The sequence below is a fragment of the Neophocaena asiaeorientalis genome, unplaced genomic scaffold, assembly GCF_003031525.2.
Source record: "Neophocaena asiaeorientalis asiaeorientalis breed wild unplaced genomic scaffold, Neophocaena_asiaeorientalis_V1.1 scaffold37, whole genome shotgun sequence".
NCBI lineage: Eukaryota > Metazoa > Chordata > Mammalia > Artiodactyla > Phocoenidae > Neophocaena > Neophocaena asiaeorientalis.
The window spans coordinates 1,288,130-1,303,054 of record NW_020174269.1 but is presented as its reverse complement, the minus strand read 5'-3'; the positions used below and the strand labels follow the sequence as shown (position 1 = coordinate 1,303,054).

General features: G+C 39.7%; 1 protein-coding gene and 1 non-coding gene across 2 annotated transcripts in view; one reads left to right on the top strand and one right to left on the bottom strand.

Moving 5' to 3' along the window:
- CMYA5 (cardiomyopathy associated 5) overlaps positions 1-14,925 on the bottom strand; it is a 95,829-nt gene that overhangs the window by 43,582 nt on the left and 37,322 nt on the right. The window contains exon 2 of the mRNA XM_024755727.1: positions 168-10,275. Within this exon, the coding sequence (XP_024611495.1) occupies positions 168-10,275 (10,108 nt within the window). The remainder of the gene's footprint in view (positions 1-167; positions 10,276-14,925) is intronic.
- LOC112406759 (small nucleolar RNA SNORA72) lies at positions 13,973-14,101 on the top strand. The gene has a single exon (XR_003004623.1). It is a non-coding gene; the product is annotated as a small nucleolar RNA SNORA72 (small nucleolar RNA).

The following is a 14,925-nucleotide window of genomic DNA, read 5'->3' as shown; positions in this document are numbered from 1 at the left end:
AGTGAACTTAACTAAATAACTAGGGAAATATGCTTAGTTTTTTTCAGGCTATTATGCCTAAAGATGAATGTATCAAATATTGGTCATTTTTTAAAATTGAGAAAATGAGAAAGCCAATTAAACATCTATGTATGATTACACACTTGTATGCTTTAAAATCTATTTACCTTTACAGCACTTATAGCTGTATCAAGCGTTGAAACCTCATGGTCTTTGTGGGTACCAAACAGCTTGTCAACAGCAGAAATTGGGCTTTTACATGTGTGGCAATATGTGTCAATCTGGGACTTTTTCAATTCCTTTTGTTCCTTCTCGGTTACCGACTCTGATGATAACTGGTCTTGTTCTGTCATCTCTCTGTCCAACTCTTCCTGTTCGGCAGACTTACTTTGTGCCACCTCACTCACAAATTCATTTTCACTGACATGTTCAGAGGATTCCTTTCCATGAGGCAACACATCTTCAGGGGTGGATTCTGAATACAGTTCTTCTGATAAAGTGTCTTGAGTAACCACTTCGTAATTCAGGGATTCAGCAAATTCATGCTCATCCTGAACAGGGCTACTGCAGAGCCGGTCTTCACTCAGCTCAGGGGGAACCATTATTTGAGGTTCTTCTTGCAGTGTTTCTTGAACACAAGTTGCACCAGATGCAAATTCTTCCTCTGGGAAGGACACTTGTACTGGGACATTCAGACTGACCTCTGGATTTGCATTTGCTGCTTCATTAGTCTGGCTGCTCATTTCATCTACTCTCTCCAGGACATGATGAGTGTCTTCAAATGGAACCGCATAGCTTACCCTCTGGGTGACCACTCTGACTTCCTCGGTGATGGAAGCTTTCCTTTGCATAGCTACACTGTCAAGAGCCTCCACGTGGCCTACTGATTCTCCTTCCCTGTAAGCTGTTTTCTGTTTCTCTTCCAGACTCTCCTCCCCGCAAATAGTTTCAAACCTCCCCCAAATTTCCCCTTCTTCAATTATTGATTGGTATGAATCATCCTTACCAACTGGCTTTTCTTCTAGACCTTGGCCTTGGTCCTTTTCAGTTACAGATGTGTCATGGAAAATGTCATCTTTGAGTATGTACTTCTCAAAATATATTCCTGTTCCATCATCAGTGTCAGAATTTCTGCTTGGAAATGATGCTTCAGAATTCACACTGTCACCTTCAGAAGCTGTCTCCCCTTCTTCCTTTTTCTCTCCAACTGCTTCTTCATACAGATCTTTATATAAAAATGCCAGTGCGGGTGGCTCCTCCAGAAGTTCAGGATTAATGGCTTTAGCAGTGGTAGGAAATATCTGGGTTCGTGACAAAACTCCTTCCTCTTCATCAAATAAAGGCATCCCAGGTGACTTTGAGTCCACATCTCTATTTATGCTCTTTGGAGCATCTCTGTCAGCTGATTTTTGGATAACCGAAGACTTTTGGGTCTCTGGGTCAGATAATTCGCTGTAGTCCTTTTCTAGTCCATAAAAACTTTCATCCAATTTCACCAATTCATATTCATATTCTAGGGCACTTTCCTCTGAACATTCTGGGGGAGAGACAGTTTCTCCTGGAACTTCCTTTGACAGCTCTCCTTCAACATTTAATTCCCATGGAGTTCTCTGTTTTTCTGGGTCTGGGGAGATGTTATAATCAATCAATGTATATTTTTCAAAATAATCCTCTTCACTGGGAATTTCAGGCTGATTAAAGGCTAAATCACCAGTTTCTGAATCTGTGGCTATCTCCTCTTTGGTTGTATGAGTTTCCTTTTTTTGGTCTTCTTTCGATGGTGTAACTTTTTTATCAGAATCTTCTAACTTACTCTGTAATGTTTTATAGCAAGCAACTGCCTCGCTCTCATCATGGAAGGGTATAGGCTTAAATGAGGCCTTCTCTTCCAAGTATTCTAACTTATCTTGGATTTGTTCACTTTCTTCCTCATCAACTGAAGAAATAAATGCAGGAGCATGAATGTTCAATATCTCACAACCTTCAGAAATGATACTGAAGGCACTCTTTTGCTCTTCTGAAAGTCCAGCTGGCTTACTAGTCACGGTAAATTCTTCATCTCTTGCATATGTGTCTTCAGGCTCCTTGGAAATCATCTCATCAATACTGATTGTTGTTGCATTAGTTATAAATTGAGCATAGTTGCTGCTCACCGAAGAGCGTGGTTCATTTACATGGGCATCTTCCACAGCTTCCAAGTGGTGCTTTGAAACAAGAACAGATTGTTCAGACATTTCAGATGCTTGATCTTGAGATGTTTGAATAGTGTGGACCATATGCCTCTCTGGAGTCAATTCTGACCATGGATCTAAAATCCTTTCAGATTCTTTAGAGGGAGATCCTTGTTTACTTTCTTTTGTGGTATCTACTGAGCCACCTTTTGGCAGCTCTGACGCTGTGACCTGTCCCTTTTCTTCATTGTGACTTACCACATCCCTGCTTGACTTGTCCAATACCAGATTTCCTTCCTTCGGTAAAGAGTGATCATTTATTTCATCATGATAAGGAAGATCTACTGGAAGGAAAGTCTTGGTTTTCTCCACCAAAACTTTACGTTCTTCTAATGGATGTGGTTGGGTTCCTACTGCCTTTGTTTCCCTGATTTCTGGGTGAGCCTCTGAGATTATGGTTTCTGATTTTTCAGTAATTTCTGTAGTTTTAACTAATGAAAATGGTTGAGTTTCACCCAAAGAATGACTGAAAGAGATATCTGACTCTTCAGGCATATGCCTGGCTATATTCATGGAATAAGGCTGAATTTCCTGCTGCTCTTTTCCTTCTAAAAATGCATGTGACGGCTCTTCTTTTTCTTCTCCTTTACCCTCCTCAATAATTTTGTATCTTTCTTTGTGGTCATCATTTTGATAGACTTGCTGCAGTGCAGTAGCAGCTTTTGGTTCTTCCAATTTAATAGGGCTAGATCCGTGCGTAATTTGTGCCTTCCCTATTTCATTATTACCTCTAAGCTCTAATGGGGCCACCGTTTCTTGTTTTTCTGCCACCACCTTCTTTTCTTCCAAGGAATATGATCTCATTCCCAAGTTACCTTTCTCCTCAGTTGGGCTAACAGGTCTGAGTTTTATTTCCTCTTCAGAAATTTTCAAGGAAGTAGGTTTTGGCATCTCTTTCTCTAGTCTGTCTTCACCAAGATCAATTAAACTGTCTTTAGATTCTTCTACTGGCAAAATTATTGACTGCAGCTTCTCTGATTCCTCTGTGATATTTTTACTTGCAAAGCTAGATGAAGCTGATTTTGGTGGTTGTGGCACCTTATCCATTACATCAAATAAAAAGAGTGATTTTTCTTTTTGATCACTTCCTGGCTCTTCTTTAAGGACAGAAATATTCCATTTAGATGGAGGGGAGATTTCTGGCTTCTGGGGTCTTTCACCATCAGTGATATGAAGACGAACAGAATTTTTGGCTTCTTCCATAATGGATTTCTCACCCATGGGAGAATAAGATTGAATTCTAAGATGTCCCTCACCATCAGCAGAAGTAACTACTGAGTTTAGGTCCATTTCCTCTGAATAGTCTAGGACTTCTTTCTTCCCATAATCTTCACTAGATGCCTCAAAGTTGGATTTTGGCTGTGGCAAGACTTCTACATTTGATAACAATGTGGGTTTTTCTTTAAAGTCTTGACCTTCACCAGATTTAACTAAAGAACCTGTGGATTCTGCAGCAGTTTCAGGTTTGGCCTCTAGCAATAGATGATCCGCTGGCTTCTCATTTGCATGAACGTCAGCTGGAGCAGGACCTCTAGGCTCTATCACAGTCACTGCTTTTTCTACAGATGGGCTTGGCTGAGCTTCTAAATCTTCTTTTTCAGCAACTTTGTTATCTGGAGTGCTTGACTGTAAAAATAAACTGGATATCCACGATGTGAAAAATGAAATTCCTTTCTTTCCCTTTTCCTCAGAGAGGCCTGGCTCCACTGCCTTCTGCTGCTTGGGCAGCTTTTGTATGACCTCAGGTGACTCTGGGGGTTGAGGTTCTTCATTTTCTTGGGTTGAGGAGAGGGGTTTTATTTGTGTGGGTGTTTTCACTTCAGATGCTGGTTTCCCTCTCTCAGCATCATCTACAACCTCTGACTGAACCACTTTTGATTCTTCTCCAGGTAAGGGAGATATACGCCTGTGTGCTTCTTTTTCATTGCCCAGTGCAATTTCTGCCTCTTCTGCCAGGAAATGGGCTGCTTTGGCAAGAGAGGGAAGAGTTTCTGATTTGACCTCTTCTGTTGATGGGCCAGACACTGGTTTCTGGAGGATTCTTTCAGATGGTGTTTTGATTTCTTCCCAGCTGTCTTCTTTGCAAGGCCTGGAAAATTCTGTGTTTGCTTTCTCCGATACCAAACTTTCACTCCCCACTAAAGAAAGGGTCTGCTTCCCTTCTGCTTCATTTCTCTCCACATTTCCAGCTGGAACTAAAGATTTTGGTTTGGGGGCCAGCTTTATTTCTTCAGAAGAATAAGTTTTAGTTGCTAAGGTCTCTACGTTACCACTAGAGGTATCGAGAGTAGACACTGGTTCTTGTAATGATAAGTGAGATTCTTCTGCAGAATGTGGCAGAATTTGCCTTCTGATTTCAGTTGCGTGGTCTTTCTCTGACAGAGCAGGCTTGAGCTGCCCTGTCATCAGATCACTGGTACCAGAGGAACCCAGCTGCACAGATCCAGGGACTCTTTCTTCATGGTGACTTGCCAAGTCTCTCTCTGGCTTTTTCAGCATCCAATTTTCATCCTTTGGAGAAATAAGGGCCTCTTTCATGTGTGTTTCTTTGACATCTGTAGGCTCAGTTGTCATAAATGATTTTGATTCTTCCAAAGGCAAATTTTCTTTCATAGACAAAAATTGTTTAATACCCATATCTTGTTTATCTGCAAAAGATCTGTTTATGTCAGGTAATTTAACAGCTTGGTCTGAATGAAGTTCTTTTTCAGGCTTCTCTTCTTCCACAGGGAGGTCAGAAGAAGCAATCTTTGATGGCTCTGTTATACTCTGGGGTACATGAAATGAATTTGGTTGGTCAGTTTCTTCATTTAATTTAGTTACAGTATTATCTGTCACTTGTGCCTTCAAATTTTCCGTTGGCAGTAACAGGCTTATTTCTTGTTTTCCTTCTTTTTTAAAGTCAACTGAATGGTTCAACTCTCCTGATAATCCTTTTAAAGAAAAAGTGTATGGCTGAAGTTCTTCTGGGTTGTCTCCTTTAACTAGAGAGGTAAATGCTTCCCTTGATCCTAAGCTAACTACCTTAGGAGAGAAAGATTTAATTTCTTGAATCTGAGGTTCCTCACTAAGGCGTGATGAAACCTCTGAAATTTCAGGCACTGTAGTTGACACATGAAGTCCCCTGTTTTCTTCTTTTCCTTCTCCTCTGCTCCTAAGTTCAGCTAGGCCCTTTCCTAAGACAGAATCCCCTGTTTCAGTTATGGGAGATTTTATTTGTTTTGTATCTATGGATTCACTTTGCCTACCTAAACCACCAGTGAATTCAGAGCCAGAATTTGGTAATTCTGATACTTGATGTGGCTTGTCTTCCTTCTCAGGTTCCAAAGAGAGCTGTGCCAGAGCAAGATCTTGATTTTCTGACAGGAAATCTCCCTGAACTACAGAAGGTGTCTCCACTGCCTGTTTGCTCTTATCACCACAGAGGGTTGGTAATGTTGAAGCTAAATCTTCTGATGCTAAATATTCTAACTCAGGAAAAGAACTTGCTGTTTGCTCATTTTTGCCTTTTGTAACTACATATTTAAGTGCAGGTGACATGTTCTGTGAGGAAGGAAGTTCAGTTTCTGTTTTCTTTATCTCACCACCTAGGTTGAGCGAAAGTACATGGTCAGGTCCTGACATCTCTGAGGCAGACATAGAATTTTTTTTCTGTGACACATCCAAATATTCAGAGTTGAAGACTGTAGAAAATGAAAGATCTTGTTTGTTTTCCACCCTCGCTTCCTTTGGTACATCTGAATGCTGAGAAGACAATGTTTTGGTTACTGCCAACCCAGGTTTAATGTCTTCAGTTTCTACCTTTGACAAAACAGACTGCTCTGGTATAGAGGATATGCTTGCAGGTAAATCAAATTTAATTTCTTTCCCTACTTCTGACCAAGCCGGATGTTGGGACGCAGCAGTTTCAGCGGGAGAAGAACTAGCTTTAATTGCTACCTTGTCTTCTTCTTTACGAAGTGAATGCTTATCTACAGATGTTACCATCTGAAGCGGCAAACCAATTCCTAATTCACTCTTTCCTACTTTTGTTAAGACTGGATATTCTGTAGGGGTGGGAAGAGATAAATCTGTTGGGATTTCTTCTTTTGCTAATTTGGTTAAGCTTGAATCATGCTTTGTTACAGATGTCGTGGTTATTGAAGAACTGGGTTCAATTTCTTTCTTTATGTCTTCTGACAAAGCTGAAAATTCTGACATGGGTGGTGCATGCTCTACTTCCTTTTCCACTCCTGGTGACGCTGAATGCAGCACTCTAGGTGTACCAGTTATTTTAGAATCATGTTGCACTTCTGCAACACAAATCTCAGGTCCAGATAAAGATGTTTCCTTCAGAGGTGAATATGGCTTTATTACTTCAGGCTCATTCTCTGACAACCTTCTCTGTTCTAGTTCAGATGTCACAGTTGGAGTTAAATTGGGTTTGACATCCTTCTTTGGCTCATCTACCAAGTCAGGCAGAACTGAATCTTTCATCCCAGACTCTGGAACATTTGGAGGCTGAGGCTCCATTTCTTGATCCCGTAATACATGTGCTATAGCTTCTTGAGAATCAGGCACAATTTCTTCCTTACTTTTAACTTTTAACAAAGCCATCTGTTCATCTGAAGATTTTGGAGTGAGTGATGTTTTGGGTTCTTGTTCTTTCTTAATTGCATGGACGGAACCAGGTGAAACTGAACACTGAGATACAGGCAAAACAGGTGTGGTTTCTTCCTTTACCATGGACAATTGTGCAGGTGTTGCAGCTAGTGATGAACTAGTCTTAATTTCTCCCTTCTCTGAATCACTGGTTAAACATGGCGGAATCAAGTCTTCAGACTCAGGTTCTAAATATGCTCCAGTTCTCTGCTTCTGTGCCATAATGAGATATTCAGGTACAGTTGTTGATGCTGTTTGAGCATCTGGCTTAATCTCTCCCTCATTTGTTGAAGGGAGCCAACTCAAGTCTTCAGGTGCAGACACCAAAGGAGAAGTTTCAGTTCTTTGCTTCTGTGATGAACTTAGATGCTCAGGTACAGGTGTAGCAGTTGGTGCAATTTCTTCCTCATCTGCTTCTGAGAAGCAGGAATATCCTGACACGGCCATTGCAGTTAACAGTGAATCAGGCTCGGTTTCCTCCTTATTTGTTTCTGGGATCCTATATGGTGGGATGGAAGCTTGTGACGCTGAATCTGGAGAAAAAAGTTCAGCTTCTTCGGTGTCTTCATCTGACAAAATCATGTGTTCAGATGGTGATGTTAAACATATTGGAGAATCACACTCAAATTCTCTTTTCTCTGTCTCCTGAGTTCCATAGGATGGAAATGAGAATTCTGACACAAATGCAGAGTCTGGAGAAAAAGGTCCAATGTCTTCTTGCTCTTCTTCTGAGAAATTCATGGGTGAGGAGGCATCTTTTAGATTTAAAGGGGATCTGTGGACAATTGCTTCCTCCTGTGACTCCAGTGTTGCATATGGTGGTACTGAAAATTCAGACGCAGAGGTGGAAGAGGGTGTGTACCGCTCCATCTCTACTGTCTCTTCTTCTGAGAGGACCACATGTTCAGATGGGGTGGCTGAAAGTGGTGGGGCCTGGCATTCAGGAGTCCCCTCAGTTGTGTATGGTGGCAGAGAGCATTCAGATACAGAGGCCACCTCTGGGGGACAGAATCTGGTGTCCTCCTTCTCTTCTTCTAACAGAGTCTTGTGCTCAGAAATACCTTTTGATTTCAACAGGGAGACATCACCAATTATTTTCTTTGGGGATTCCTGTGTTACATTTGGCGGGACTGCATATTGGGAGGTCAGTGTTAAATCTGGTGTGAAATGCTCATTTCCTAGGTTGTCTTCTTCTGATAGGACCATGTGTTCAGATGTAGCAGTTGAAAGCAGTGGTGACTGGCATTCAGAAGTCCCCTCAGTTGTGTATGGCGAGAGAGAATGTTCAGATACAGAGGCCACCTCTGGGGAATACAGCCTAGTGTCTTCCTTCTCTTCTTCTGACGGAATCAGGGGCTCAGACACACCTTTTGATGTTAATGGGGACTTATGGTCAGTTGTTTTCTTTGGTGACTCTTTTGTTGCCTGTGAGGGAACTGAATATTCAGAAGCAGATGTGGAATGTGGTGTGTAATGCCCATTTTCTGAAACCTCTTCTCTGGACAGGACCATGTGCTCTGCTGTAGCTGTTGAAAACAGTGGGGACTGGCATTCAGGAGTCTTCTCAGTTGTGGATGGTGAGACAGATGTAGAGGCTGAAGCTGGGGAATAAGGCTCAAATTCATCATTCTCCTCTTCTGACAAAACTGCATCTTCAGATACAGGTTTTACATTAGGTGAAGAAACTGGCTCAACTTCTTGCTTCTCTCGTTCATAGTTCAAATCCTGTGTGACTGAATACTCCGATATGAAAGCAGAATCAGTAGAAACAGACTCATTTTCCTCTCTTTCTTCCTCAGATAAGGTGACATGTTCAGGTGCTGATGTCGTCAGTAATGGCAGAATGGTCTCGTCTTCTTTCTGCTCCACTTCAGGGGCCAAGCGTGGTGGGAAGGGCTCCTCAGAAACTGATGGACTTTCTGGGTAATCAAGTTCTATGATCTCTTCTTCCACTAAATTAGAATCTTCAGGTTCAGGGGAAGCAGATATTGGTAGAGGCATTTCTATTTCTTCTTTCTCTGGTTCCTCTAACACTAGAGGTTCAGAAAGAGAAATGGATGGCTCGGGCATGTTTTCATCCTTCTCTCCTTTGACAGCGAGATGAGGAGGGTTCAGTCGTTCAGAGACTGGTTTTGTCCTTTCTGGTGAAGTCAGATCCAGTTCTTCTCTCTCTGGGCCAAAATCTTCCTGGATAGAGGCTGTCAGACCCGGTGAAAGTGTTTCCAGAGAACCCTTCTCTGCCTCCAGTGAAATGGAATGGTCAGCAGAAGATACGTCTTCCCTCTTTACCTCATCCACTAACGGCAGTGAGACTGAAGAGTCATGCTCTGTAGTTACCATTTCTCGTGAATCAGCCTCAGATTCTTCCTTTGCTGTTTCCAGGAACGCAGGTGCAGATGTATTGGGTGTAAGAGAGGAAGGCTCTATCTCACGGGGTTTTGCTTCATCAGCTGGCAGCTGTGGCACTGACTGTGGCGCGCCGAGCTGTGTTTCTTGTTCTGCTGTGTCATTACTTGTATAAGAGGAAGGTGTGTGCTTGATAGTAGATGCAGCCCTTAAGGGAGAATCAGCGTAAATTTTCTTTAGATCTTCATGACTGAATGAGGTCAGGGACTTTGATCCTTTGGAAACTGCACCTCTCCAGGGTGCAGCAAGCTCTTTTACTTCATCATCGTCTATGCTTTGGGCTACTGATTTGCCTGTTTTGGAAACTACATCAGAATCATGATTGCCCAAATCTGGCTCTAGACTAATGGACGCATCTTTCCCCTTCCTATAATGTATTTCATAAATTACATAACCCTTTGGCAATGTTCCATAAAATTGTAAAGGAATTAATTCTTCTTTAACAGAATTAAACATCTTAATTTTATATTGTACTGTTCCTATGTAGACCGGCCTTAACACTAACGGTTTGTGTTCTTTGTATATCGCTCCAGTGATAGGAGGTGTATTTGAGGTGGTCTTCTTGTTTCTCATCTTATCGTAAATGCCAGTAGATGAATTCTTTTTCTGGCTCTTTAGTTCCTGGCTTTCTGAAATTAAAGGATTACTTGTTTTGTTTGCTGGAACATCTTGGGATTCAAAAGAATTTCTTTTTTTGTTGCCTTTCCGACGCAATGATGGTGAGCCATGCTTTGACTTAGGCTTTCTTTTCCGAACTTTTTTAACTTCATCCACAATAAAGGAAACATTCCCTGGAGGAGACTTCAGAGTTGACCCTTCCAGACTACACACACCAGAGGTCTGACTTTCTTCCAAGGCCCAAGGAGTGGAAGACCTACTTGAATTGGTCTCCCAGGTTATTCCACTATCTTCCCGTTGAACTGTTACCATGGAAAAGGAGGGGTCAGATATGATACACTTCTGCTTGGTCTTGCCCTCTTCATTCTGGTCTGATAACCTAGAGTAAATAATGATATTATTAATAATTCTACATATATTAATAATAAAAATAACAGTAATTGCATATTCTAATAATAAAGTCAATGTCCTATTCTTACTAGGTAAAGGATTAATGTAAAATTAAAACATACAGATAAGTAGTGCCATCCATATCAAAAATAAGGATGTACACAAAATAAAGTTTAAAAATTGAAGTCAGGATACCAAATACAATAACACATCCCAGGCTGGAATAAATCAATATCCTGCAAAGTCAAAAAAAAAGCTAAAGTGAAATTCCCTACCTTCCCCTATCAGGATTGCCCCCAGACCTCCTGTGGCTCACCCAGTCCCTCAGGCTCTCTATCTAGTCACCAGGACCTTCATAATGGTCCTTGCATCTGTGCCTTCCCTGTTACTGCTATCACTACCTTGACCTAGCTTTTTATCACATCACCCCTTGATTATTTCACTAGCTTCCTAACTGGTCAGCTAGTATCACGTTTACCTCCTGCCCTCCCCCCACCCTCAATCCATCCTGCCTATCTTTCCAGACCAAGTTTACTAAAAATTTTCATCATGCCACTTCCTGCTCAAAAACGTCAGTAAATTCCTTATATCTATAGAAAAATAAATTCAAAATACTTAACTCTCTGATCCCTACCTGACCTTCTTTCCAAGTACCCACTTCCACCCTATCCCTACATGGAACATTTCTGTTTTAACTAGATAATTCTGTGTTCAGTAAATATATCACGGACACTCTGAGTCAGGGCCATGAAAGGAAAGTAGTGAATATAGAGAGATCACAAAAAAAACAGCAGCCTACTGTGCTGTATTTAACTCATCTGTAAACCAGGGATCATAATAGAACCTACTTCACGGGATTGCTGTGAGGTTTAAATTAGCTAATACACATGAAATGCTTAGAAAATGTGCCTGGCATGTAATTAACACTCAAAAAACATGTTCTGTAATCAGGTGTTACATATAATCCTTGAACTAGAGATCAAAGGAGCCTGGGCATGTACATTTTCAATGGCTAAAGAGGTTTGGAAAGATGGTCACCTTGGACTGCTCTTATATGCCCTCAAGAGATGGCTGGCTTTGGCTGTCCCTTTCAATTGCCATTGGGCCTTTGTCTCAGACTCTGCAGCACTCTTCCCTGGAATTTTCTTACACTTTCTCCTCCCCTGTGCTCATGCCATTCTTCCACTTACAATTCTTATCCCCCACCTTAATCTACCTTTCCTGCATATTTAAATTCTATCTACTCTTCAAGGCTTAGTTTTAAAACCTCCACTGTTACCATCCCTGACCAATTCAGCAGGCATATTTGCCTTTAAGTTCAAGACTGAGATAAATACAGAACTATTGACTGACTTATACACTTTTCTACAACAATAAAAACAAAACCAAAAAAAAAAATCTATGCTAAAAAACCACTAAGCATAAGTATTCAATTAAGGCACTTTTTAAAAACATACAGAGTTAAAATTTAGGTCCCTAACCAATCATTTTTTTTATCATCAGTCACTGCTTATATTAGCAGTCCTTAATTCTGGATACATTTTAGAGTCATCTGTAGAGAGATTTTAAAAAATACTGATGCCACACTATACCCCTTCCCACAGAGACGCTAGTTTAATCGTACTAGAGTAGGGAGTTTTAAAAGCTTCCAGGTGACTCCATTATGCATCCAGAGTTGCAAATCACTGGGCTAAACAATCCTAGCTATGAAACTTAACTAGTACATGCCTTTCTAGCTTACCCTGAATGCTTTTTAGTTTGTTAGATTAGGCTGAAAGCCAAGACCATAAATCTTTGCAGGTACATTCAACTCCCCTTTCTGAAACTTCAGAGTTTCCCCAGTAGTCAGCCGCAAAGGGCTGCTGAGATCCTGATCTCCTTAGATCTCACCCATGACCAAATCGAGCCTGGGGCAGCCAGAACCCCTGGACCACTGGTCTTCAGTAGCAAGCATCCTCATCCATTTACCCCAGGGTGCTGAAAACAATTTCATTTTCTACACATGCAGTGAGTGAAAATGGCTGGAAAGTGGTGAGAAGAACTGGTTTCTCCATTTCCCTGGTAACTCTGCTCTCACTTATTTGCTTTGGTATTAAACTACTGAACTTAATTAGTAATTGATACCTTATCTTGGTTCTGAACTGAATCTTATTTTTAATGTTTTTCAGGCTCCTTTACATATCTAATTAAACTTATTCCTTGAAATTTTCAATTCCTTCTACCTCTTCTCCCTTCTGTTTAACTTAACAAAGGCAGAATGAAATTAAAAATTAAGGTTATAGCATGCAACTGAAAAGTCAGCATTTCGAATGCCCATCATTGTAGTAGTATTACAAAAGCAATTATAATTCAGTTTAAAGTTAATTATTGATTGTAAATTCAATGTACTCAACCAGAGAAGTTTTCATTACTCATTAGAATGAGTTCATGAGTGCTTAGCAGAATACCCAAATGTTGATCATAAAAAGATAGAGGCCTACTGAGGTGGGTTCACTCAATCATTTACTTATTCATTCACTCATTTATTTCATTTAATAAAATTTTATTGAGTTTAAATACTAGGAATACAAATATAAAGACATAGAATCTTCTCTCAAGAAATTCAAAATCTAACAGGGAGACAGAACTAAACATTTTAACACTGTGGTAAGTTCATTTACAGAAGATAGGCAAGATACAGTGAGAACATAAAGAAGGGAAGACCTCAAGAGGAAAGATACTTGCACTGGATTCTGAAGAGGAAATAGGAGTTTGCCAAATGGATAAAGAGTGATGGTGGTGTAAGATTGGGAAGCTCATTCCAGGAAAATGTCACAGGATATGAAAAAAACGTACACATGAATAAATCAGTCTGGCTCACTGAGAAACCCAAAGTATTTGGGGATGTCTTGATTATTGGACAGGAGCAAAGGAATAGAAGAATAACACAGCCAACAGGAATCAGAGAATAACTATATTAGCATGTGTAAAGTCATAGCCCAAGTATTCAAATTACACTCAGTGTAAAGAAACCATTTTCCTTAATAGAAGACCAATGATCTCCCTAGAATTCAGAAGTATTTCTTACTCAGGAACACAAATGTTCTCATCTATGCAAAGATGTATACATCAACTTTCCATAATTAATGGATATTGTCTATGAACATGATCTTATTCGTTCTCCTCTGATTCTCACAAAGCAACCTTCTGATTATTACTTGGCTTCCCAAGCAGATTTATCTGAGAGTGAGAAGAAACACTTCTTGATGACCTGGGGAGCTCAGTTCCTTCCTCCTTTCAGAATTGGTCAAGGAGAAGGTTCAGTAGATTTGAGTTAGATCCAGGAAAGAACAGACTGATACCAAGTTGAGTGCCAAAGACGTCTTCCTTTTCAGGATAAACTTTATCTGATTTCCTTCTATTCCTATTTATTAAGAGAGATTTTTAATAATGAATGAATGCTAAATTTTATTATACAATTTTCATGCAAAAATGAAGATGACCATATTCTTTATTCTGTTAATGTGGTGAATTACAATTGATTTCCAGATGTCAAACCAACCCTGAACTCCTGAAATGACTTCAACATGGTTGTGATGTATTATACTTTTTATATTAAAAAGCTGGATTTTGTTTAGGAATTTTGCTCCTGTGTTCATGAATAATTGGCCTATAATATCCTTTCTTACAACGTGCTTGTCAGGTTTTTGTATCAAGATTGTGCTGCCTCTTGTAATAATCAGGGCAGGGTAAACATTTGCTATATTAAGACCATGCATGTGTCCCCAGACCTAGTTCTTTCCCAAGGTCTGGTTTTGTAAATGCTGAGGATAAACCAAAAAAGAAAAACAAAACAAAATAAAACATTGTGCTGCCTCAAAGAACAAATTGGGAAGTGTTCTCTCCTTCACTATTCTCTGGAAGAGTTTGTAGAAGATTGTATTATTTCTCCCTTGAGTGCTTGGTAGACGTTACTGGTAAAGTCATCTGAACCTGTAGTCTTCTCTATGGTAAGGTTTTAATTAGCAGTTTAATTTATTTAATAGTTATGTGACTACCTGAAATTTCTTTTTGTGTCACTTTTGATATGTTGTATTTTTCTAAGAATTGACATATTTAACCTAAATTTTAAAAAATCATTGGATTAAATTTGTTCATGGTATTCTTTCAGGATCTTTTAAGTTTTTGTAAGATCTAAAATTGTATCCATTTTTTCAATTCTGATATTGGTCATTTGTGTCTCCTTTTTATGTTCTTCATCTATATAAAAATTGGCAGACATTATCATTTGGTAATCTTTTCAATAAAGTCTGGCTTTATTGATGTTTCCTTTTTCATAAATGTCTGCTTTCTATTATTTCCTTTTTCAACTTTGAGTTTAATTAGCAAGTATTTTTCTACCTTCTTGAGATAGATTCTTATATCATTAATTTCTATCTTTCTCCCTTTCTAATGTTTCTAATATTTCTCCTTTACTATAACTTAAGACTAGGCATTTCTCTTTAACCAAAGATTTTGATGCATCACATAAAAGCTGGTATATAGTATTTTCATCATTATTATTATTAATCTCAAAATATTTCTGAATTTCCATTGTGATATCTTATCTGACCCAGAAATTATTTACTTCTTTACTTCTTTCTCTTCCAAGTTTACTCAG